We start from the raw sequence: 26,704 nt of genomic DNA, 5'->3' as shown, positions 1-26,704 counted from the left end.
TTATATAATTTTTTTGTTATTATAAATTATAAATTTAATGTGTTTGAAGAGAGAATTTTATTAAAGAACTATATTATAAATGGGGGAAAAGTGGAAGCAGTGAATCAAATTTATTTAAAAGATAATACCTTTTGAATGTGTAGTTAATTATTTTAGATGAACCATCAACTTGGCTTCAAATGGTCCCCTGGACTAAGGCAACTGCCACTATGTCCAGAGGATTGCTGAGTCATGCTGTCTGCCATCAGCAGCCAGAGCCTGAGAGAGCACAATTGGCCTTGTTCTCTCCACAGTGGGTATAAGTCTCTCTCTTGTCCCCACACACAGGGGCGTCTGCTAGCCGATGCAGAGCTGGGTACTCGGTGCTTTCCTCTGAGCGCGTTGGTTGACCGGTGGTGTTGGTTGACAAACAGCCACAGTTGGAAAAGAGGCGGTGGCTGGTTGCACGTGTGTGGGAGGAGGCATGTGTCAGTCCTCACCCTCATATTGTAGGGATCTTTATGTGATTGCGGGAAAGGACTTACGAGTGGGTTCCCGTTCCAGTAAATTTGGGGAAGAAAATTGAATAAAATGTAAAATAATGATGAAAAATGGAATTTGTCGTTAAATAGATATAAAAATATGCTTTTTAATTACCTTTTTAATGCTTAAGTGTGTAAAATTGTCTTTACTACATTGAACATAACAGAAGGGTTAAAGGAAAGTTGTGAATTTGTGCTCCGAGTACAATCAGCTCTCCATTAATGAACTGAATGCTGAAGCAAAGCCCCTGTAAATCAGGAAGAGCTTGTGTGTGTGTGTGTGTGTGTGTGTGTGTTGGAGACAGTTAATGCCAACATCTTAAGGAAGGAAGCATTAAGTTCTCAGGTATTAAAACGCTGAGAGCGTGAGATGGAAACTAAGTGGCTCTCGAGCTCTCTCGTTTGTTTACATCCTCTGATGCGAGCTCCTGCAAACACACAGCCGAGGCGTAAATCTCCCGGCCGCTCGCGCCAAGCCGGCTATAAGGCAGCACTCGACCTTGCTTACGGTAAAAACATCCATGAATTAGGTGACTCATCCGCAGTCATTAAGCGTATTTATGCCAGCACTTTCCGAACTGTGAGTAAGGGTTCAATATGAGGCAGGGAAAGTTCCGGGCCGAGTGTGACAGCAGCAGTGTTTATGGCCTCGCGCTGGAGAAGCCTCTCCAACCCTCGAAGGAGGCCCCACGTGCCGGCCTAATCTGCAGACTCATGGTGCCGCAGCGGCAGCTTTAAAGCTTAAAGACCGCTGTCTGAACCCCCCTAGTGCTGCTGAGTCTTACCATAGCAGTTGCTGAACATTAGCACAGTGTCAGTGCCGCTGTAGTTTTTATTACTGTTTATTACTGTTATTGTCACACAGCAGCTTCACACAATCAGTAATTAGTTAAAAACAAGAAATCAACAACAGAAAAAGACATAAAAAAAACTAAGACCCCGAGTCAGCAGCCAACGGCCACAGTGGCAAAGAAGAACTCCCTCAGAGCTGGAGGAAGAAACCTTGGGAGGAGCCAAGACTCACAAGAGGGACCCGACCCATCTACCCTCCTCTGATCAGAACTATTGATAAATTATTGATAAAAGTTATTAAACCATCTAAACTGTTAAACTGCTCTGATCATAATCATAATATAATAATCATGGTGTAGTAGAACTGAATATAGTCATGGCAGTGATGGTCAGAGTAATGATGGGTAATAGTGGGGATATTAATAGTGGCAGATAGTTAAGAGTCCATTTAGGTTTTAACATGGTCATTAGACAGGTAGCAGTGGTAGGAGGGTGTGCAGCTGGTCTGGCATGGGTGGCGGTGGTGGTGGGGGCCTGGTGATCAGCAGCATTGCTTGCTCCAAGTGGCTCAGTGGTCCAATGTGCTACCACTATGGTCCGGGAGTGGTGGAGCCGGCTGCCCGAAAAGGCTTGTTAATTGAGCATCACCAAATTAGGAGAAAAAGAGAAAAACTGGACAATGAAAACTTCACTCTGACCTTATCTCAAAACTTAAGAGAAGCCAGATAACTGTGGGAAATGAGGGCTGTTGATGGATGATACCACAACGAACGTGTTGAGTGGACGAAAAAGTGGACTCTCAGCTCATGAAAAGAACACCCTGCCAACTGTGAAGCATTGGAGTGGCTTAATCATGGGATGTATGGGATTGTTAGGCTGCCAGTGGCCCAGGCAGTATTGCATCAGTTGAGCAAAGAATAAATTCAGCAGAATGAAGGCTGAAGCTAAGCGAAGTTATGGCTTTTCCAACACTATATGTTCAAATATTTATGGACACCCTTTCAAAAGAATGCATTCGGCTACTTTAACTTGCACCCATTGCTGACTCAGATGTGCAAATGCACACACACACACACAACTTGTCTAGTCCCTGTAGAGAAGTACTGCCAATAGAATAGGACTCTCTGGAGCAGATCAATAAACACCATGAACCTTTGGGCACCATGCTGCCTAATAATGCCAGGTGTGGGCTAGTAGAGGTATAAATAAAGCCCCCCAGCATTGAGGAGCTGTGGAGCAGTGGAAGAACTGTGTTTTTTTGGAATAGTGATGGTGGTGGAGCTCCATCCAGTACTTTTGGGATGGGTTGGGGGTGATGAGGTGGGGTGGCGATCATCATCCAACATCCTGACCTCACTGATGCTCTTGTTGCTAAATACAGTCAAATCCTCACAGCAATGTTTCTTTCTGGACAGTAGAGACAGAATTAACTCTTATTCATTCTCTTGATTTCAGAAGAAACCTGTGCCTTGCCAAAATGTGCTTTGAAACACATGAAGAGACAGACTGAAGCTTTGGAACTCTCACAGGCCCTTGACCTGAACGTCATAGTCCTCCTCAGTAAAGCAAACCAGTCTGTTGAGGGTTCAGTTTGTAAAGATTCCTCGTGGATTGTGTCTACCACACTTATAGTGAAGCACTGGAAATCAGCATGTTCTGCTGTTGGGACATTGCGAATAGTGACTGTGTTAGAGATGATGTGTACACTGAGTCCGGCACACAGTGTTTGAAATGGAGGGTACGGGTATCGGAAATTGGAACCTCTCGTGTCCGACACTGATGCTATCAGTTATGGCAGATCTGGATATACAATTTAGAATTTATTTTTTCTTAAATTAGCATCTCTACGTGTCTGGCTGTCATTTTATTTCCAGACCTTTCATCAAACAAAGCTGAGTTTCCTGAATCTGCAGAATATGAATGGCAAAGTCCCAAAAAGTCCCAACAGCAATGTGAAAGACCAGTGGAGAGCCGGCCGAGACATGAGAGCTGTGATTGGCCGTCGAGGTTATTTCCCAATAGTGATTTCTGAATGCTCTCAAAGTTCAGATATTAGCACTGTGTTTAAATCTGAATAATAACTTCTTTACATTATAATTATTATCATCATTTCTCTGCACTATTTGAGCAGTTTTTGAGCAGTTGTCATTTCTGCAAATAAATAAATGCTCTAAATAGCAAATATTTGTATTTGGAGTTTGGGGGAAATGTTGTCCATGGTCTATGAAATACAATGCAAATGTTCATTTCCCTAAAACACACTGCCTAGAAACAGTAAAACCAGAGAAACTGATAATGTAGGGTGGCCTCTTAAGCTGTTTATATATATATGTATATATATATATGTGTGTGTGTGTGTGTGTGTGTGTATTAAATATATATACTAAATTGTATATGACATTTGATCATATGTCCAATGAGAAACATTTATTCCTGAGTTCATTCCAAGTAATTTCGAGCATTTCTATTGGTTCATTCATCCAGAGTTATTTATATATTGTAAAGAAGCAGCTACAGGGTTTAAACCATGAAGAAAACTAAAAATGGACAAAAATTGAGATTTATATTGAGATTTTCATATATATATATATATATATATATATATATATATATATATATGTATACATATATATATAAACAGCTTAAGAGGCCACCCTACATTATCAGTTTCTCTGGTTTTACTGTTTCTAGGCAGTGTGTTTTAGGGAAATGAACATTTCCATTGTATTTCATAGACCATGGACAACATTTCCCCCAAACTCCAAATAAAAATTATTACTATTATTATTCTATTACTATGGAAACTGTGTGAAATTTGCTCATTGTTGTTTGTGGTTTGTTGCAGCTCCTGGCCTTCTTACAGGGCCTGTTCAATTTCTACCATGAGGGGTACGAACTGGCCCACGAGTTTGAGCCCTACAAGCAGCAGCTCCAGTTCAACCTGCAGAATGTACGTACCTCCATACCATTACATGTTTCCCATTGAAGCACATTTAACCAGGACTCTGGAAAACTGATCACGCTCTGTCTCTGAAGATTCTTCAAATGACGCAAAAGCTGCAGAAATAGCCCGTGAAGAGTTTGGCATTTCAGTCCCTTCAGTGCCAGAAGGCAAATGATACATGTTCTAAATATCTCCCTTTGTTTTTCTTGTGACCTTGTTCAGTCACCTTCACTGCAGTTCCCCGAGACACCCTGACATGCCGCCTCTGGAAATAGACGAGTAAAAGTGGCTGGCAGACAAGAAAAAGAGATTAGCTTTAGAGAACAAGTCTCCTCTTCTTTCTTTTTTTTCTTTTTTTTCTCTCCATTCGAAAAGGCCATCCGCAGAGTAGATCATCCAGAGCCACTGGTCAGCGCTTTTCTTGTGTCCAGTGCTGTGTGTATGCTCTGTGACCCCTTTGCTGTGTTCATTCCATAGAAGTGAACATCTTTCTTAGAGCGGTATCAGACAGTAGGACACTAACACAACAGGATGCTATCAGTGAAGCCGAAATGTCTCTTACGCCCTCTAGTGGCTGGCTGCAGGTTGGCCTCCGTCTTTAACACATCAGTGCAGAAAAACACACACGGAGCGGTGGGCAGCCATTACTGCAGCACCCGGGGGTTGCAGAGAGGGTGAAGGGCCTTGCTCAAGGGCCCAACAGCAACAGCTTGACGAGCCCGGGTATCAAACCCACAACCCGGTGCTCTAACTGCTGAGCCACCACTTTTAACCACGCCCATTCTTGTTCACCAGGTTTTATCTGTAAATGAACGTATAGAAGCTGTTACCACAGTTACTTCCGCCCCACAGTGTGATTAGTTGAGAGACGTTCTAAGGGATCAAACCCACAACCCTGTTGTCAGTAGCCCGGTGCTCTAACCGCCAGCCCACCACTGCCCCAGCGACTACTCTGACTGAAGAGCATAGTCTGATGATGAGGTGTGTTAGCAGTGAGGTGACCAACCGAATGGGACTGTACCTCTATGGGACTATTTTACCTGGCGGAGTGTTGCTAAGCGGGTCGTTTCCTGTCCTCTTTATCCTAAATCTAACAACAAACATAGATAACGGACTTGTGGTATAATCAGAGTAATGAAGTGATGTGAGATGTTGTCACTGGTAGACTGATCTCTACTCGGCCTGTGACCTCATTCCTTTGACCGCAGTACACCAGTGCCAGTATCTCACGTTATAGCTCTCTTTTAATGTAGTAGTGTTAATTAATTACCTACTGATGTTTGTCCCCTGGTCATAAAGAGGGACCTTATGACCTCTTATCAGAGGGGCTGAAGGGGACACGCACAGAAGGAGAGGTGTACGGGGCATTGTAGCTTCAATGCAAAGTGATGTGATGTCCCGACTGAGTACTGTTGAGGAGGAGGGGATTAGAGGAAAGAGGAAGACTGCTTAAATTAGATTCTTTACCCTCGCTGGAAACGTGAGATAAAGAAAGCTCCCGTCTCTTCTGTCTCAGCACTTGATGAGCAGTGGATGTGTACCTGCCTGTTAGGTAGTCTTCTGCTTGTCATCTTAAAAGCGCCCCGTGCTGTCAGAGAGAAGATGAGAAGACTGTGGTGACATGACAGCTTTCTGTGGCACTGCTAAAACGCAGCTGTTTGTGTGTATGTGTGTGTGTGTGTGTGTGTGTGTGTGTGTGTCTGTCTGTCTGTAAAGACAAGGAACAACTTTTTGAGCACCAAGCAGGAGGTGGAGAAGCTGATGAAGAGAGTGAGATCAGCAGATCAGGACCAGAAACCCCCCGGCCAGTGGACCATGGAGGGATACCTGTATGTCCAGGAGAAACGTGAGTCTTTCAGCAGGGCAGTGCCCACGTCCACAGGGTACCAAGTGTTCACCGGAGGGTTTGACGGGCTGAAAATGAGGCCAGTCATATGCTACGGTCATGAAGGTCACTAGATCTCAGTCCTGACTCAACCACAGCTGAGAAGCGTCCATCACTCCAGTGCAATTCCAGAGGTGCGCTGAAGCTGTGGCTCCCGACAACTTACTGCAAAAACCTCTCCAGCAATCTCCAGAAACGTTATTTTGGAGCATTTCTATTGGTCCATTCATCATGACACGTGAAACAATGTAAAGAACAACTGCCGGATTCACATTATAGAGCCGTTTCAGCAATGTGAGAATCGTCCATTGGTCCATTACCAACCCAAACCCTCTAAACTTCCTCGAAACCCTTTTTCTGTTCTGATGAGGGACTGTTGTTTACAGAAAGTGAAAACAGGAAGCGTTGTTGTGTTTTTTTACACAGGAAAGAAAAATCTCATCTTATCTCATCTCATTTGGTCTCACCGGAGACGCGTTTTAATGACAAGTGTAAACAGAACCCGGTCAAAGTAGATCCAGATACTAAGCACATGTAAATATCAGGTGTAAACAGGCCCTTTTTTGGGGGAGGGGACAGGGGGACGGGGGGCATTTTTTAAATCCGTGGTATGTATGACACTCGATGGCCAATGCGGTAATCTCAGAGTCCAGGTCCAGGAGTGCTGTAACATTAACATTATAGCAAACACATCTACAGCATCTACAGAACATGGGGTTTATTGTGTGACATCATCACTCATTGTCCCTCTTGCACTGGCAGACAAGGACATATTCGTCTCTTTGGCTGTCTCTCTCTCTCTCTCTCTCCGTCCCTCTCCCTCTCAGTGCCAGAGGACAGGAAAACCATCATTTTTCCGAGCACTATGTTTGGTCACGGTTGTAGTCAACAAGCAACGAGCTGCAGTTTCTCAGGCTCCAGCAAAGGCCGCGTCTCGCCCGCGTGGCCAAAGTGCATTTCAGTCGGCTTTGATGTGTCCGTCCTTTCATCTGTTTTAATTCTCCTCACTGTGGCCCCTTTTAAGCTCGCATCTAAGCTTTCATGTGCCCTCAAACAGCAAAGGAAATGCCAAAATAAGAGCTTTATCTGAAGGGCTAAACATTGATTTACGTGGCTTGATTATGAGTGTACTTTTAGACGTGTCTCTAGTGGACCGGACACTGGAAAAGAGGAACATTGCCCCCTGCTGGGTGCTAATTATCATGCCAAAAAGATTTGTCTTTGCATAAGTTTACATGTACCACTTCAGGTAGATGTTTGGACCTTGTAATGATTGTGATGAAGTTATTATTAGTGGTACTTTATGTTTTTATTAGCTGCTTTTTATATTTTTTAATTAATATTTCAGTCATTCTGTCATTTCCAAACGATAGGTCACTATATTACAGAACCAGCGTTTGTGGGTTATATAAATAACCTAACACGCTGGCCTTTCTGAATCTGGAAGGCCAATTCCCAAACCCTGTCAATGTGGGATTACCCAACTCCCTCTATCACTAGCAATGCCCCCAACACAAGGGGGGTGAAGACTAGCACATGTCTCCAGCAGCATCGCTAGGTAGTCACTGTGCTCTGAGGAAAGCGTGGCTCCTTAGCTCCGATACAACAGCTAACAGACGCCTGTGCTGACCTGCATCACATTAGGAGTGATGTGGGGAGGAGGTGCCATTAACACACCCAACCCACCCACTCCAGCTGCTGATGGCAAGCAGCAGGACCCTGGTTGTTTGGAGACAGAATTTGGATGGGATTTATTTGTTGTTTTTTTACATATAATTAATTATTATTTAGGAAAATAAAGTGTTATGACACGTAACTGAATTTTGGGAGAAGGACAAAGTCCGAACTCCACCTCCTGGCTGTAAAGCCCCTTATATAACCTTGCTTTTCAATCCAACTCTGTGTCACACAGTCACTGTTCTCCGCATCCCAGAGCGTGGTCCGCACTAGAAAAATATATATTAGTGTCACAGGATGTCCAACAGAGGTCCTGCTCAGATTTGACCCAAAATAAAATATAGATTTTTATTAATATTAATTATTAGAAATCTAGCATGTGATAAAAATGTAAAGTAAACAAAATATATATATTTTAAAATGATATATTTAGAAAATTGTTTTACAGAAACTGCACAAAACACATGAAATATTTGTAATGTATATTAGGAATGGACCAAATATTAAGAAAGGAGCAGTGATGTAGGACTCTCTAGGTCTAGCCAGGTTTATTTGGTCAGCTGACTAACTCTGCTGGTCGGCTAATGCTAGACATCTACAGTACATATATTAATAAAATCAGCTATAGATTGACAAATATCATAAATCGGGCTACCAGTGATCATCCAGTAAAAAGATGGGGGGGGATATTATCCATAACTGATCTTACCAGTCACTCATGAACAGCTCAGAAAATAACAGTTTATAATGTTTTTTATTTAGTAATCAATAATTTATTGATTAGTTTCGATTAATAGTAGCTAATAAAGTGTTTTATGTCTACTCACCAGTTCCTGTCAGTCATATTTTGGTTTGGGAGTCATGTGGGAGGGTCTCTAAAGCTTAATCCCGGCTGTGATTGGATGTGCTGGATGATGTGTTGGATCCTATCATCGGCCACCAAGACATAAGCATGTAGTCAGCTTTTAGCGGCCATTAAGTAACACTTGCATAGAGAGAGGTCGCAGGCCTCCCCTCCCTGGGGTTTATAATGGTTAAGACAAGCATTTAAAAGTGTGTGTACCTATGTGTGTGTGTGTGTGTGTGTGTGTGTGTGTGTGTGTGTGTTATATTTAAGGCTATATTTAGTTTTAGGATTCAGTATCTCTTCGATACCTGGTGTGGGGTCATCTCTAAAACCATCACTAGTAGAAGCTGGACCCTAGCATTAAGCACTATTAGAGGCTGATTGCTTATGTTTCTTGCAGGACCGCTGGGGTGCACCTGGACACGGCATTACTGCACCTATGAGAAAGGGAGCAAGAGTTTTGCCATGACCAACACAGAGGCCAAGGCCACAGCTAAACAGGTGAGATGATGGTCAGAAGCACTGGCATGGCTTCGAATTCAGCCTCAGACTCCCTTACTGTCTTCCTCCACGTCTCGTTCACAGAACGGTGTGGTGCTGAACCCTACAGAGATGTTCAAGCTGAAGTCCTGTATCCGGAGGAAAACGGACTCCATTGACAAACGCTTCTGTTTTGACATCGAGGTGGTGGAGAGGTGAGTAGTCATTGCTTCGTCAGTGCGCCCCCTTGTGTTCTTAGCTGGTTCAGCAGTGTAAATTCGCACTCCTCAAAGCTAAATCCATCTTAGAAGCTCTCTAAAGCTGCAGTCACACTAGAATTGTGCTGTTCACGCCTTGGGAAATATGCAGAACCAGATAATTGACTGGCTAAATCCCAACCATAAACAATAAAACCACCCAAGTAAGGATAGTTATAGCATCTAATGTAGCTCCGGACTGACGGTGTACTACTGTTCCTCTCTTTTATGCATTAAATTTTAACCAACAGGGAAGAATTACACTGATTTATAGTTACACTAAAATGAGCATTTCTTCATTTTAAAAATTCACAATGACTGTAGAAAACACAGAAATCTCTCAAAAGGGCAACAAAGAGGGAAGCATCCACAGGTCTAACGCCTCTGCTGCCTGGTTGCAGTAAGATGTACATCTCAGCCCATCCGCCTCATATGTTTTAATAATAAAACTCCGCCCATTTTCCATCAGATTTTCCTCCTCTAAACTGACCTTACCATCTCCAGTGTCTAAATCCAGCTATTCGTTGTCCGTGTGCTAATATTTCCCCTTTTAATCTCCAGAGAAATCAGTTTTCACCCCTTATTTGATTATTTTATTAAGTGTTTATCTTACACAAATGGTTGCAACTGTAACAACTGCAAAGTCCCTCCTGAGAGCAATAAGGTATTTCTGCACTATTATAGGGAACAGAATTCAACAACTTAGGGAACGATTTCGGACACGTCATCATGCGTGTGAGCTCGCTGCTATGACACAGCAGAGGGCATCACATAGAGGGTTGCCAGATTGCTACAATGGTTTCCAGCCAGAATCCACCAAAATGCATTAAAAAACACCCAAAAGTAAACATCTAAAACAGCTGATGTTCAGCATTTCAATAACAGTAAACCAAACCAGCATGGCCTAATGATAATAATGCAGATCTTGAACATTTACAAATAAGTATAATAACTATATATATATATATATATATATATACATATATATATATATATATATATATATATATATATATACATAAACTAAAGTAAAGCTAAGTAAAAGAAAAACACTAAGTAAAGAAAGTTGAAGAATGCAGTACAGAATGCAAATTAGGACATTCCAGTGATTTTATTGGCATTAATTAATTAATTTATTTATGTAATGTTATGTTTTAGGTATATCACCAAATTATTGTTCTTTTGTACTCTCTGCCAGATTAACCAGCAAATAGAGCACATTTGGGCAAATCACAGTCTCGATACTTATGCAGTTTAAGCTCAATGAAGGTGGTCTGAGACACGCTTGGTCTAGGAGAGAAGGGTGGGGCTACCAAATGAGTAGACGAGTGTGGCTCCGCCTCTGGTCTCTACTGCGCAGACTTGGCGGGCAGTTTCGGCTTCATTTCTATAGAATGGAAAGAGCATGAAACCATGGCATCCATGTTTTCTACAGTCACTGGACCTCCAGTGTTGCTATACAAAGGGGTGCCACTTCAGAGGTCACCATTGACAGTTTCACTATGGATGACTATGCAAATTTGTCTGACAATAAAGTACCTATTTGGCCTGAAAGGTGTGTGTGAAAGCTAGTGTGACTGGGCCTTAAGAGTGGCAGAGATATTTCTAGTATGCTGCATGATCTTTGTGTTGACTTTCCTGATCCTGTGCTACATACTGGTCATGTTTGTGTACTTTACACACAACTGACCTTAAAGTTGTATTCTGTCTTACAAGATCAGGGCAAACATGTATAATACCTACAAAAAACAGCAACCACTGCATGCAGTATTAGTCAAAAGTTACATGTGCGCTAGAGGCAATCTATCCTGGCAAGTGAAATCTTTGTCATCCTCTTACACTATATGGACAAAAGTATTGGGACAGCTTTTCTGACATCCCATTCTAAACCCATAGGCATTAATATGGAGCTGGTCCTCCTTTGCTCTAAGCTCTACTAGCAGCAGCAGGTCTGAAGCTCTGCAGTTATTGAGTCAGTTGGAGGCTTTTCTGCACTCTGCTCTGAGCTCAGCACTCGGCCCTGACCCCAGTCTGTAACTTTAGTGGACACTGAGCTGCTCTCTGTGAGCTGTTCCTCCTAAACGCTTCCACTGTTCAATATATAACACCGCTGACAGCTGATGGAGAAGATCTAGGAGGGAGGAAATTATAAAAAATCCACCAGCTGACTTGTTGTTGGAGCAGCGGTGTCTCTTATTACATACAGAACCACGCTGGAGTTCAGTGAGCTCTTTACAGGAGCCACTGTAGATCAATGTTTTTCACCTAAGCTGGTACTAATGTTATGGCTGATGCATATCTAGACATAAAAAAAAAATAGAACAAAAAATTGCTCTAAATGAACATACAAGCCCAGCAAGGGGCGCTAACACCTCACCTTCAATGTCAAATTCCTCAAAAAGCAGCGTAATGTCCAAAACAGACCTAAATACAGAGCAAAGCTGAAGCACAAGCAGGTCTCCGTAACTCCATCTCACATACACACTCAAAATTGTAAAATTTTTAAAAAAGGCTTAAATTCGGACAAATATTTCTACCATAAGTTACAGTGGCGATGCTGCTGTTTGTAAATCACCCACACACTCCTGAGCAGAAGTCCTCCCAGAGGTGGAGGTTTATAGCTCTTTTATAGCCACAGGACGTTCTGTGTCACAGTGTAATAAATAAGGAAACCCACCCATAGCATTCGCAAGTGAACATGGTGTTTTTCCATGTTTTCCCAAAGCTGTGTCCTATTAAAACACTGATGAGTTCTCGAAATCCTCCACCCTGGAGAGTGTTCACACTTATCTAAAACAAATGGTGCACATGTGCACGTGTATGGTTGGGAGGCCAAAACACAGAGGAGAACCTAGAAACATCTCTAAATACATTGACTTTTTTTGGATATAGTGTCCAAATCTGGTCCTAATGAACTGAACATTGTAAATTTTGGCCATTATTTACTTACTACATCTAACTTTTGACTAGTCCTGTACATGCATATTGGTTTATGTTTGCCCATTCAGTGTCAGATACGCCTGTTTTGTCTGATGATCCATGTGTACTGTGTGCATTCTTCCCTTTCTTTGTGTTTATGTTGACGTAGAAATGCAGTCTGTCGTGGAACTCTTTTCAGACCACTGCAATTTTTCTGTAAAGTCCGGTATGTGACCCGCTGTGCTCTGTTTCAGTGCGGCTGCATGTTGGAGCGCATGTGCACTGCTTCTTAAATCCATTCCCTCACTCCCATCCTGACCAAACACCTGTTTTTGCTTTTGATTTAGATTTTTGTTTGTTTGTTTGTTTTTAATCCCACTGACCCCACATAATCATAATCATCCACTACCCAATGATTCCGGAAGGGCAGAATGGCACGGTTCAGAAAGCAATCCACTGGAGTAATGCCCATTCACCTGCGAGTGCTGTGGTAATGGCTTGATTTAGACTGAAGTGGCTCGGCCGAATCTGTCTCATTGTCTCGTGGTTATTTCTGCAGGCCCACGAGATTCACACTTGACATTGAGGCAAAAAGCATCACAGCTTAGAAGCAGCCTTTTATTACAGCAGCCTCAGAGCTTGAGGACAAACAGAGGCGGCGGCCCAAACAGCCACGTGTTAAATCTGCTCTTTTATTTGAATGATTTTAATGAAAGACAGACAGAGGAGCTCCGCTCATGGACAAGATGGTTGATGACTCTGCTAAGACATGGGACAGATTCAGAAAACTCAACTCAGACTCGCTCCCAGCTTGGACTTGGACGAGAATCAAGACCTGACTTGCACTCATTAATTCGAGACCTGACTCAGACTTGCACCTATAGACTCGAGACCTGACTCAGACTTGCACCTATAGACTCGAGACCTGACTCAGACTTGCACCTATAGACTGGATACTGGACTCAGACTTGCACCTATAGACTCGAGACCTGACTCAGACTTGCACCTATAGACTGGATACTGGACTCAGACTTGCACCTATAGACTCGAGACCTGACTCAGACTTGCACCTATAGACTCGAGACCTGACTTAGACTTGCACCTATAGACTGGATACTGGACTCAGACTTGCACCTATAGACTCAATACCTGACTCAGACTTTCACTCAGAGACTCAAAATTGAACCCATAGACTCGAGACCTGACTCAGACTTGCACCTATAGACTCGAGACCTGACTCAGACTTGCACCTACAGACTCGAGACCTGACTCAGACTTGCACCTATAGACTCGAAACCTGACTCAGACTTGCACCTATAGACTCGAGACCTGACTCAGACTTGCACCCATAGACTTGAGACCTGACTCAGACTTGTACCTATAGACTCGAGACCTGACTCAGACTTGCAGCCATAGACTCGAGACCTGACTCAGACTTGCACCTATAGACTCGAGACCTGACTCAGACTTGCACCCATAGACTCGAGACCTGACTCAGACTTGTACCTACAGACTCGAGACCTGACTCAGACTTTCACCTATAGACTCAATACCTGACTCAGACTTGCACCCAGAGACTCGAAACCTGACTCAAACATTTACCTAAAGACCTGAGACCTGGCTCAAACTTGCACCTATAGGCTCAATACCTGACTCAGACTTGCACCCATAGGTTCAATACCTGACTCAGACTTGAACCAATAGGCTTGAGACCTGACTCAGACTTGCACTCAAGACTCAAGACTCCCGCCCCACCACTGACCAATCACCACTGATTGAGGGATAGAGGATGACTAACACAAATTGTGCATGGCAAGAGATCTGGCAACAGCAAGGTAGGTGTTTCTGATAAAGTGGCCGGTCAGTGTCAATCAAACATGGCTTTATTCTAACAAACCATTGCAGTTGCCCCTCAGCCAGCTTCTGGCTTCATCACTCATCACCTTCACCATTACAAGCTGTTACGACCCGGTCGAGCGTCAGGAAACAGATAGTGATAGTGAGCTCTCTCTCCAGACCCTCGGCCAGACCAGACGCCCCACACCGAATGAGGTGAAAAGGGCCTTAGCATCCAGAGAGGGACCACTTAAGAGGATAAGAGTAAAAACTTAGTCTGGACTTTCTTAGGCCTTTAGGATAACAGGCTGTATCTGATGAAGTGATCAGTCCCTGAAGTGTGCTAATGTGTGCTGTTCTGTCTGCAGGCACGGCATCGTAACCCTGCAGGCACTGTCTGAGTCTAACAGAAGGCTTTGGCTGGAGGCTATGGATGGCAAAGAGCCGGTAAGTGAGAGTTCAGCTTTTTTATTCATTGTCAGACTGGGTCTTTTCGAGCCACAGCTCTGCTGAGTTTGGAGTTCTTCCTCATTAAACACACCTAATTCAGTTCATTCATAGGCTGAATAGACTGAATAGTGTGTGATGGGATTCATAGATTGAGAAGAGGTGATACTGGGCAGTGAGTGTCTCATTGGATGTGTGGAAAATGGGTCACAAAGCAGATGCAGTTAATGATTGGCTTAAAGGAGTGACTGACTGCATTTGGGCATGCCAAAGGCCCTCTAGCCCACACCTGGCATTAGGCAGCAATGGTGGTGCCAATAGGTTCATGTTTACCTGCTTCACAGAGTTCTATTCTATTGGCAGTACTTTTCTACAGGTACTAGACAAGCTATGTGTGAGCTTTTTCACATCTGTGTCAGCAATGACTGCATCTTATGTAGCAGAATGCATTCTTTAGAAGGGCTGTCTACAAACATTTGGACATATAGGTCTATTCATAGGCTGAAAAGACCTACAAATTAGTCACCTTGCATGTTTAAGTTGGTAGTACCTTTAGGCTCCTGCAGATGGCGCTGCATGAGAATGATTAGCCTTTAAATACCTGCGGTCAGCAATGGCTGCATCTTATGTAGCAGAATGCATTCATTAGAAGGGGTGTCCACAAACATTTGGACATATAACGTGTATCAGTATCTTTTTAAAGTAACTCAGCTGTGACTCTTTTTCTTACTTTTCTAGATCTACAACCTCCCAGCCATTCTGAGCAAGAAAGAGGAGAGTGAGTACACTGGCTTTTAACTTTTTCATCACATGCTAAACTCATGTAGAAAAAAGTCTCACTTCTTTTGAAGCCTTTTCTACCTGGATTGGGCCTCGAACCCGTGCTACTCACTTAGCTATAGAAGGTTTAATAGACAGCCGTAGACCACAGGCCCTCCTCGTAGTTATTGATACAGAATGGCACACCTTACTCAAATTAATTCTAATTTATTTCCACAACAAATGTTATCACAAAGCAGCTTTACAGAGATCCACATCCAAGTCTTGAGCAAGCCAGGGGTGACCGTGGCAAGGTAAACTTGAGGAAGCCATCTTCCTCTGGTCAACACCGGATAGCACAACAAATGACCGAACATCAAGAATAAAAACTGCCTGAAAAATAGTGAATTAAGAGCTGTGCCATAAATCAAGCCATAAATACTGAGAATGTGAGTGAAATGTGAAAGGTATATGAATTTAAATGTTATATGAAGCCCAGCCCAGCAGTACTGGGACAGAACAGTCCATGAGGGCATCTCAGTACTTGAGGAACAGAGAGAAATAAACAGAAAGGAAGGAAAAAAACAAAGGGGTTAGGGGGAGCTTTTTTTTTTTACAGTGGGACAAGGCTGATCCAGAGGGTAGGCAGACACCAGCAGCAACCACGAATGGACTCGTATCAGCAGCGAGCAGACAGCATGGGGCAGCTCAGCACATGAGAAGGCAGAGGAAAGGGGTGTAGGAGTATGGATAAGATGGTGTACTGCCTGTGTGTGCTGCTCCCTTTTCTGGGCAAGGTTGAGATCAGTACGTTCAGAAAGCTGTGAAGGTGTTAAATCTGCCGGGTCCAAATGTGTTCTCTCAACTGTGTGTTTTGATTTAACAGCACATCTGAATGAGGCTGGATTTAACTTTGTGAGGAAGTGCATATACATGGTGGAGACAAGGGGTGAGTAGAGCGGGGGGCCGGGGGTGGAGGGGGTGGTCTGGTGAGGGGTAGAGGCTGTAATGTTAATGATATAATGGGCGTCAGTTTACAACACTGTCTCTGATTTGTCCTCTCACTCTTTCTCACCCTCTGTCTCTCTGTATTTCTGTCTCTCTCTCGCCCTCTCTCTTTCTTTGATTCTGTGTCTGTCAGGAATTAGCACTATGGGCCTGTACCGTATAGGAGGGGTCAACTCCAAAGTTCAGAAGCTAATGACCACAGTGTTCTGTAAGCCTGTTGATCTTACACATCATTGCCAAACATCACCTAACATTACCCATCATTACATCACCTAACATTACATGTCAATACATTACCAATCATTACCAAACATTACATATCATTACCTATCATTACATTACCTAACATTACTTATCATTACATTACCTATCATTACCAAACATTACCAATCATTACTTATCATTACATTACCCATCATTACCAAACATTATCTAACATTACTTGTCCTTGCCTTACATATCATTACCAATCATAACATTACCTGTCATTACCTATCATTACCTGTCATTACATTACATATTATTACCTATTATTACATCACCTAACATTACCTGTCATTACATTACTTATCATTACCAAACATTACCTATCATTACCTGTCAATACATTACCCATCATTACCTAACAGTACCTATCATTACCTGTCATTACATTATTTATCATTGCCAAACATTACTTATCATTACATTACCTATCATTACCAAACATTACCAATCATTACTTATCATTACATTATCCATCATTACCAAACATTACCTAACATTACTTGTCATTGCATTACATATTACCAATCATAACATTACCTGTCATTACCTATCATTACCTGTCATTACATTACTTATCATTACCAAACATTACCTATCATTACCTGTCAATACATTACTTATCATTACCAAACATTACCTATCATTACCTGTCAATACATTGCCCATCATTACCAAACATTACCTAACAGTACCTATCATTACCTGTCATTACATTATTTATCATTGCCAAACATTACTTATCATTACATTAACTATCATAACCTAACATTACCTTACCAATCATTACATTACCTAGCATAGTAAAAATCATAATAATATGAAGAATCTGATTAGATGTTAATCATAATATTGTAAATGTCTTTCTTATATAACCGCCCATCCTGCAGCACCCAAAGCCCCAGCAGACATGGACCTTGATCCTGACACGTGGGACAATAAGACCATCACCAGCGGACTGAAGAATTACCTCAGGTCTGCTTTTACACTGGCTGTTAGCTGCCATTATCCCCCACTACAGGGCACTGCAGGCTTTGGGGCTTGTTTTCTGGGATGGAACTGAGAAGTGCATGGTGAACGCTGCTGAATAAAAACACACAGGTTGTCATTCCTCTCTTTGTCCGTTAGGTGTCTCTCCGAGCCTCTCATGACGTACAAGCTTCATGAAGACTTCATCATGGCTGTCAGTAAGTCAGAGATCAGGCTGCTCGTTATCTCTGTTTAATGCTCAGGGTAATTTTGGACTAGGTTCTGTACACTGAAAGATGCTGAAGAAAAAGCCCAGAACTGGTCAGCTGGCCTTCTGTCGCTGATTGTATGATTTCCTCAACAGATCTGAAGTTAGTCTAATGACGGTCCACTTCCATAAGTGTGTGATTTGTGCTCTGTTCCAGAATCAGATGACCAGAACTACAGAGTGTGTGCTGTGCATGCTCTGCTGCACAAACTGCCCGACAGAAATAAGGAGATGCTGGAGATTCTAGTGAAGCACCTCCTCACGTACGCCAACCCCCTGCATCTGCTTCTCTGTATTAAACTGTCTCAGCTACTCAGATGAGCTTGTTACGTTCTGGATAGTTCAGTTCAGCTCTTGAACTTTATCAATACTGACCAGATCTACCCATTCATCTGTGTCTTATTATAATAATTTAATTTAGCATTTAGTTTTCAAGATGTTCCCAGATGTGAAACTCAGGCAGTACCCAGGCAGCAAACGAACTAAATGAAATGAACAGCTTCTCACTTACTCAGCACTTTCACAACATGGGACATGTGAGCCAATTGCAACCAGAGAAAGGTGTTGGTTAGAACCAGACGGTGGAGGTCTAAGACTAACGAGGCTGTGAATTAGGACTAAATACAATCTTTAGCAGTAGAAAATGTGATCCTAGTAAAATCCTTGCCACACACAACAACCACAGATTTGGCTTTTTCAACTCAAAAAATGATTGATCATTAAAATTGGTCGTTAAGAATGAACGTGTAATTCCTTCACATCACCTAAAAATCCCAGTAAGCTACAAACCTCTGCACTTAAATAGCAAAAAATATATATATCAAACAAGTTTGCATTTGAACTTTTCTCTCCATCTATTTTACAACAATAAAGATAAGAATAATCATTACCTATCATTATTTGCCAAACATTACATTACCCATCATTACATTACCAAACATTACCTCTCATTATCTATCATTACATTACCTAACTAGTAATCAACAAACCTCTGCGCTTAATATTTAATATTAAATAAATTAATAGCAAACAATTTTGCATTTGAGCTTTTCTCTCCATCTATTTGTAAATAATAAATATATGGATAAACATAAACATTAACTATCACTATTTATATTTACATTACCTAACATTACCTAACATTACCTGTCATTACATTAGTTATCATTACCAAACATTACTTATCATTAGATTAACTATCATTACCTGTCATTACATTACTTATCATTAGATTAACTATTATAACCTAACATTACCTTACATTACCTGACATTATTATCATTACATTACCTATAATTACATGATCAAACATTACCTAACATTACCGAACATTACCTATCATTACATTACCTACCTAGTAATCTACAAACCTCTGCACTTAAATTGCAAATAAATGAATAGCAAACAAATTTGCATTTGAGCTTTTCTCTCCATCTATTTTCAAATATTAAAGTATAAGAATAAACGTAAGTGGTCTCAGCAATGTGAAATAAAGTTTGATATATAGACTCACATTGTTTTCAATCTTATTTATCACTATGAATCATCCCTTTTTAACAAAAATGGTCTCTAGGTTTACAGTATCTACTGCTCAGAAAATTACAGATAGAACATATTACTAATAATAATCATCTAAAAACGAGCAGGTGAGTTTAGTTAGTTCTCTTCAGTGCTGCAGCTAGTCATTTGCTCAATGATGCCATTACCAGCCTAAAACCCTAACAGGCTTTGCTAACTAGTTTAAGCAAGACTGGAAAGATTATCTGATTAAGTCTGAGTCTTATTTTTCCAGGGTTAGTGAGTGGACAGACTAAACGGGTAGCTAACACACTGGTCAAGTAAGACTGCATGTATCAGGTAACAGGTAATCCATAGGCATAAACACAAACCAGTGGTATTAAAAAACTGTGTTAAAAGTGTCTCAGTCTCAGTGTTGTCGCCTGGTTTCTCCGGGTGAGGATGTTAAAGTGATACAATTATTTTTTCCCATCCAATTTAGAAAGAAATTGAAAGAAATGTACCAACATTTCAGCCAATATCTCGGAAATGTAGCTCAGGTTGCCAGCTTTTCAATCAGGAGCTGAAGGATTAGATGTTGCAGTGTAGGTATTTGAACAGGCAGGCAGGAAAGGGTTAATGTGGAGGTACGCAGCAGTAAAGCCATCCTATTAAAGTGTTGCTCTGTAGATTTCGTGGTTGCTATTCTTGCTTTAGTGGACTGTATTTGTGTGTCTGGCCCCTGTAGTGTGTCCACCCACAGTAAAAGCAACATGATGACCGTCTCCAACCTGGGGGTGATCTTCGGTCCCACGCTCATGCGCTCTCAGGAGGAGACAGTGGCTGCCATGATGAACATCAAGTTCCAGAACATAGTGGTGGAGATTCTGATCGAGAACTTTGAAAAGGCAGGTTGAGGGTCAACACTAGGGTCATTACGGTGTCCCTGATTGACGGTTATATATATATCTATCTGTCTAGTCCTGTCTATTTCAGTTTACAGGGCACTATTGCAAGTTTTTACTGACTGTTGTTTGTTTGGACACCTGTAGATTTTCCACCAGGCGCCAGACCCCAACGTGGCCCTGCCACAGGCCCAGTCCCGACCGGAGACTCGCAGGAGCAGAGCCATCTGCCTTGCCACTGGACCCCGCAAGCCCAGGAGCCCGTACACCCCTACACTGTGTCTGGCTGATGCAGACAGTGAGTTTTTACATTTCCACTAATACCTGCTGAAATCATCCGCCTCACTTTGGGTTCACACATCAGCCCGAACTCCATCAGAGCCACATCATTCAGGACTATCCAGTGTGCTATTGGCATTAAGTCCAGACTTTACGTTATGTCAGTGTGAAGCTACCATGCATATGTGAGCTTTTGCACACTACAGGAGATCTTCAGGTCAAACACTTGAGCCCCCTGTAGTTTATCTACAGATATTCAAGTTGGTTAAACAAATCTGGTGAAACTGTAATAAGGTTTCAGGCCGTTGCACACTGGACACACCGCACCGTGGTGCACCTGGTGTTGATGCACAGTGGCTCTCAAAGGCTCCAAGCATTGTTTAATTCTTCAGCGACCCACAGCACATCTCACATTTTGATTGTGATATTAAATTAAAATCAAAATGATAATATATGACTTTCGCCTTAAAATTTAGAAAATTCCAATATAATAATTTTTGTAATCAACTTTTTTTTAGAAAATACAAAATCATCAAAATAAAATCAACAGTATTAAACTCCCCCTTTTAACCTCCACCTACAACCATCTCACCCCACACCACCCCACCCCACTACCACACACCCACCCACCCAGATATATGTATATAGGCACTTTAGTCTTAATACTTCAACTCCATTCAGCCTTGTGGTGGCTACTGATGGCAGGGTTGTGGGTTCGATATCCAGGCTCGGCAAGCTGCCACTGTTGGGCACTTGAGCAAGGCCCTTCACCCTCTCTGCTCCCCAGACACCACAGCAATGGCTGCCCACTGCTCCAGGCAAGTGTGTGTGTGTGTTCACTGCACGGATGGGTTAAAGGCGGAGGCCAAATTCCATCTGTGTCCAACAGTAATGGTGAATAGGGGTGTGTTTTCTTCTCTTGCAAGAAACACGCTTGTGGGTGATAGATGAGCAGAAGCTGATACCTGAAAAAACACAGGCCACTAGTCACAGATATATTGAACAACAACCACAGAAACCACCAACAGTCCTGAACTTCGCTCTTACTGCTTCACGGTGCATCCGGTGTGCAGCGGCCGGGATTAGGGTTAGGATTAGTACCAGGGCTTGTTTTGGGACATGAATAAGGGTTAAGTTTATGTTAGTTGAAGTATTTATAATTGATTATTAGTTGATCTAAAGTGTTTTATCCCATTAAAGTGTTCCCAATTTACATTCTGTATCTACAGGTTCATACAGGTTCATGACAGCAGCATGGAAAACATGTAAATTATTTATTTTTCTTTCTACAAGACTTTACTGTAAGACACTGTGTACACAGTTATAACTCCTCAAATTCTGCTCTGGCACGTTCTCTCAACTGCTTTCACTGCCCTGCGAGTGGAAAATGATTTACAGATGTTTTTCATTTTAATGTACAGCTGTTGTTATTGCTGCTGATAATCAAAAAATGTACACTTGTGAGTAAGTCTACATTTGATTAGTTTAATAGAATGATAATTATTGAAATATTGAAGCAGCAGCTTTGATTTCAGTGCGTTTGAATGTGCTTTACTAGGATTATGCAGTGGTGTCACTAACTGGGACCTTATCCATGCAGGTGATACGTTCAGCAGCAGTTCGGGCAGCACGCCCATGGGCAGCATGGAGTCCCTCTCGTCTCACTCTTCTGAGCAAAACAGCTCCTCCAAAACAGGATCCTTTCAACAGCTCAAAGAGAAGCCCTCTCTGTCAGGCCTACGCCGCTGTCCCTCTTCCCTCTCGTCCAATGGTCCTCAGGGCCTGGTCTGCAACAGCCTCAGCAGCCACGAGTCCAGCTCCAGAGAAGACACGGCCCGGACAGACTCTGAGGACTCCCGCAGCCTCAGCTCTGTCCCAGCGGCCTCCAGGTCTTCCCCAGCCCCTAAAAAAGCCCCCCACTCCTCAACAGCGGCACTGAGGTCATCTCTGCTCACCTCCTCACCTGCTCCGCCTCTCAAATCACTGCACAACCGGGAAGGTACACAGCAGATGTGTTGGGAAAGTGTCTTGTTGAGGGTTAATAAGTCACTGTTATGATCGTTATGATTGAAACACATGGAGCAAAAGTGTCGACTGTAGACCTGGAATCAGTTAGAGCCCGACTGAGATCTCTGTATATGCCTGTTTATTGATAATGTCGGCTGATATCGAGACATAGAATTATTGGTTTTAGCCGAAAATATTACTAGTGATGGGCCGCTTCATGGTCCAATACAAGCTGCGGACTGGAATCTGGATCACTAAGTGGACCGGCCCTTTCCGTCTAATATTCAATGAAAGAATGATGTCAATATTGTATAATTTTGTATCGGACCCATCTCTGAATATTATTGATAATTCGTTCTTTTTTTGGTCCCTGCATCTCCAGCATGGTCTCCCAGTGTTGAGAGAGGTCATATTTGTCAGGAAACTGTTGTATAAAATCTAAAATAACCCGTAACCCGAATCATATTAGTGTAGAATCCTGTAGCATTGCTCTACCGCCTCAGTCCACATGCTTCTCTACCTTTCAGTGGTGCTGTATCTGTCAGCTTGTCCAAAAATGCATGTGTAAAGCGTGTCATTTAGGGGGTGGGTCAAAATGTGAATTACACTTCCTGACTGTAGAGGGAGCCCTGGAGCATAAAATACTGATTCTCTCATAATGCTCCTTTAAAGGCCATTTGAAAGGAATTACATGCATTAAATGGATGATCAGCTGGTATGATTGGCTATCAGATACCAACCCAGTAGTTATATAGTAGTGTACACATCATGAGACACTCGTACCAGCATCAAGCATATCCTTCTTGGCTAAGAATGTCCACCACTCAAATAACATCTGTTCAGTGGTGCTATGGTCCCTTTACATTCACTGATGGACAGAGATGAGGGTGGCTAATATATTTTGTGCAGCAACAGACGAGCTACAGTCAACTGGAAATGTACAAACCTGCACTGTGATTGTTGAGACCTGAGACCCTGGGGATTAGTTTTGACTCATTTGATGGACAGATGAGGGGCATTTTAGGGGCATTAATCAGGCATGGTCATTTACAGACTATTGCACAAGCCTGTTCATTGCACTGATCTGAGGTAAGGTGAGCAGTGCTTTGCTGCAGTCTCTGTGAGTTACTGGTGTTGTGCACATCATGTTTCAGTTCGCCGCAGCTGTGCCGGATCAGTGCAGAGCCTGCTGGCCATGGAGCAAAGAGACAGCTCCAGAACCGTCCCACGGCCCGACCTGCCGCCCAAAGTACTTCTGCGCCATCGGCCAGATTCAAGCAACGGCTACCAGAGACCAGGCTCAGTGTGAGTACTTCAGATTTGGAAAAAATTATTAATTATTTTCTTAATAAAAGTGTACACACATAAATTGTGTTTTTATTTTTTTTTTATATTAATTAAAATAATGTTATTAACCAATTAAAGGTCTGTCAGCTAGACTGCAGTTACCCTAAACATTCATCACTTGATCATAAACCACACATTTTTGACACAACTGAGAAGTAGTAAACACAGTGTCTCCTCAAACAGGGGCAGGTCGCTGTACTACGATGCAAATAAACAATCCGAGAAGGTAGTATCACTCCGTGACTGTCACCTTAACTGCAGTGACCCAACACAGCCTGTTGAAATCATTGCAGTCATGCTGATGGAGCAGCCGAGCCACACGCCCGCCCAAGAGGCAAATAGCAGGGAAGGGACTGCATGCATGGCATCTCCCTTATCGCTGCAGCCTATAAACATGCACTCAGCATTATAAGATATATACAGCTTAATGCTAACGAAGGCTAAAATCCTCATATACTGGTTAGTAAAAATTAGCATTACTACAGCAGAGTTCATTTCTGACATAAACAGGCAAAAAAGTATATATATATATATATATATATATATATATATATATATATATATATATATAGTACCATAGTACCCAAAGGAAACCCACACAAAGACAGGGAGAACACACTAAACTCCTGTTGTTTTATATATATATATATATATATATATATATATATATTAGGTGTATTTTTATCTGCTCTATATATATTAATGGTCTGCAGCTCCCTGGGGAGAGTTCTCTCAGAAATTGGTGGTGCAGAACCTGCCCTGACTTCTAGAAGTAGTTCTTACCTGGAAGTGAAGCTGTGAAACCTGTCCATCAGTTTCATCTCTCAGACACAATTCTGAGGACAATCTCCTGTACACTGTAGGGATTTCTGCCACTGCTGGTAGACTCGTATGACCGTAAGCTTCCATACACCTGCAGTTTCAGCTGCTTACTTTACACTATGGTCTGTGGCCACACCCAAATCCAGTCACTCCTCCCAATCATTAACTGCACCTGCTTTGAGACCCATTTTCCTCCATCTAACAAGACCCTTACTGCCCTGCACCACTATCTCTATCTCAATCTATGCGTCTCGTCTCACACACAATATATCTCTTAGATATTTATATGGGAAAGCAGCAGAGGTCTGGGATTGTAGGTTCAAGCCTCAGTTCGAGCCTTAGTTTGGTGTGTTCTCCCTGTGGTTGCGGGTCTCCTGGGTCTCCTCCCACCCTCAAAAAGGTATTGAAGGTGAATTGCCTATGTTACATTGCTACAGTGCCCCCTGGATGTGAGTGTGTGTGGGTGAATGCTTGTGTGTGGTATTTTGTAATGTACTGGTGACCTTTCAGAGGGGGTATTCCTGCCCTGTACCCAGCGATTTCGGATAAGCTCTGAACCCACCACGACTCTGGATTTTTTGAGGCATTGTTTCCAGACCTTTGAGCTGTGATTCCAAACATTTGGTGTTTGAGAGTTTGGATATTTTTCTTGGATAAGAAAAATCGTCTCGGCTGTAGCTTGACCGAACTGTGCTGTAAACACAGCGGGCCTGCATAAGAGAAAACACACTTCTCCGGCTGACAGGATAATGCTGAGATAAATCATGAGGTATTCGTGGTCGTTTGTTTTTTGGGTCTATTGTGTAAAAAAAAATCTTGCACAGCATTTCCTTACCAGCATGCAGTGCTGAAGAAGTGGTGTGTACTGTGGGGCGCTGTGGCTGTGCGGCGGTGAGTAAGACAGAGTGGAGAGCCGGCGATGTATTTTCTCCTCTGTGGGAGAGAGCAGTAATTGCGTTCTGCCTGCTGATGGGGTTGATGTGACCCAGCAGCTCGGCTTTAGTTGCCGCTCTCTCCAGGGACAGATATATTGTTCTGCTTGTCATGCAGAAGGAAAGCAACGTGACTTCTCATGACACAGTTCTCTTCCCAGGTCTTTTCCTTTCCTATTAAATGAGACGCTCGTTCATGAGAATGCTTTCTGCTTGTATCTTAACCAGATTCTCGCCACCTTGACTGCTGCTTCCCCAGGTACACAACAACAAAAAATTAATAACACGGCATGAGACTGATTTGGTCTAGTCGGTAAAGAGTAAATCCATCTGAAGGGTCAAATTTGTGCATTTATGGTGCTAATAAAAAAAGAGAGCGCCCCTGGGATAACTTTTTTATGCTATCCATTTCTTCCTTTATGCTTCTGTGCACTTAAATGCATATTTTAATAATGTAAATCAAATACTGTAAACACACTAGAAAACGTTTTTGCTCTTTGTTTACTGATTAGGACTGATCAGGCAGGTCAGGAATTGAGGAAAATGAAAATGAAAATGAAGCTCATTAATACCTGCATTAAAGCTTCCAGCTTCCACCTCCAGCTTGCAATTTCTACAGTCTGAAACACACTTGTCCCAAATAAATTCCCAAGCAGATCCCCCCCCCCCCCCCCCCCCAGCACCTCAGGATTGTTCAACTCCCAAAGTCTCTGGCAGTTGAAAGCAATTGTCTAGATATACAATTGTCATGCACAGATGTTTTGCAGCTGCTTTAAATGTGTGTTCAAGAGGCAAAATGACAGATACGTTCATTATGTTACTGACAGATGTGTCAATTATGTTTTCTAGGGTGGCAGCCAGAGCACTGCTGTTTGAAAACCCCTCATCTGCTGCACAAGCCACTCCAGTGGGACGGTAGGATGATTAATTAATGCATAGAAAAACAGATACTTCAGTCAAAGCATCACATTGTCTGTTCTCAGCCAGCCAGAACATGTTTCATTTGGTGTTTCATCATAGTTTTGCATGAGACCTAAAAAGC

The 26,704-nt window shown here is 42.4% G+C and overlaps 1 protein-coding gene across 4 annotated transcripts in view; it reads left to right on the top strand.

The window, feature by feature from the left end:
* The window catches only part of arhgap42b (Rho GTPase activating protein 42b), a 138,534-nt gene that overhangs the window by 102,986 nt on the left and 8,844 nt on the right, over positions 1-26,704 (top strand). Inside the window, exons 7-24 of one of the 4 annotated variants that reach the window (XM_072694580.1) lie at positions 4,159-4,263; positions 5,974-6,103; positions 9,067-9,167; positions 9,252-9,361; positions 12,492-12,548; positions 14,527-14,605; positions 15,344-15,383; positions 16,251-16,313; positions 16,506-16,580; positions 17,527-17,611; positions 17,765-17,823; positions 18,031-18,136; positions 20,119-20,278; positions 20,423-20,573; positions 21,784-21,819; positions 22,155-22,553; positions 23,716-23,866; positions 26,512-26,577. In XM_072694580.1, the coding sequence (XP_072550681.1) occupies positions 4,159-4,263; positions 5,974-6,103; positions 9,067-9,167; positions 9,252-9,361; positions 12,492-12,548; positions 14,527-14,605; positions 15,344-15,383; positions 16,251-16,313; positions 16,506-16,580; positions 17,527-17,611; positions 17,765-17,823; positions 18,031-18,136; positions 20,119-20,278; positions 20,423-20,573; positions 21,784-21,819; positions 22,155-22,553; positions 23,716-23,866; positions 26,512-26,577 (1,973 nt within the window). The remainder of the gene's footprint in view (positions 1-4,158; positions 4,264-5,973; positions 6,104-9,066; positions 9,168-9,251; positions 9,362-12,491; positions 12,549-14,526; positions 14,606-15,343; positions 15,384-16,250; positions 16,314-16,505; positions 16,581-17,526; positions 17,612-17,764; positions 17,824-18,030; positions 18,137-20,118; positions 20,279-20,422; positions 20,574-21,783; positions 21,820-22,154; positions 22,554-23,715; positions 23,867-26,511; positions 26,578-26,704) is intronic. The other 3 variants (XM_072694581.1, XM_072694582.1, XM_072694583.1) reach the window with 3 other exon arrangements.

The sequence above is a fragment of the Salminus brasiliensis genome, chromosome 13 (assembly GCF_030463535.1).
Source record: "Salminus brasiliensis chromosome 13, fSalBra1.hap2, whole genome shotgun sequence".
Taxonomy (NCBI): Eukaryota; Metazoa; Chordata; class Actinopteri; order Characiformes; family Bryconidae; genus Salminus; species Salminus brasiliensis.
Note: the sequence above shows the minus strand (reverse complement) of the source record. Positions and strands in the feature narration are given on the sequence as shown.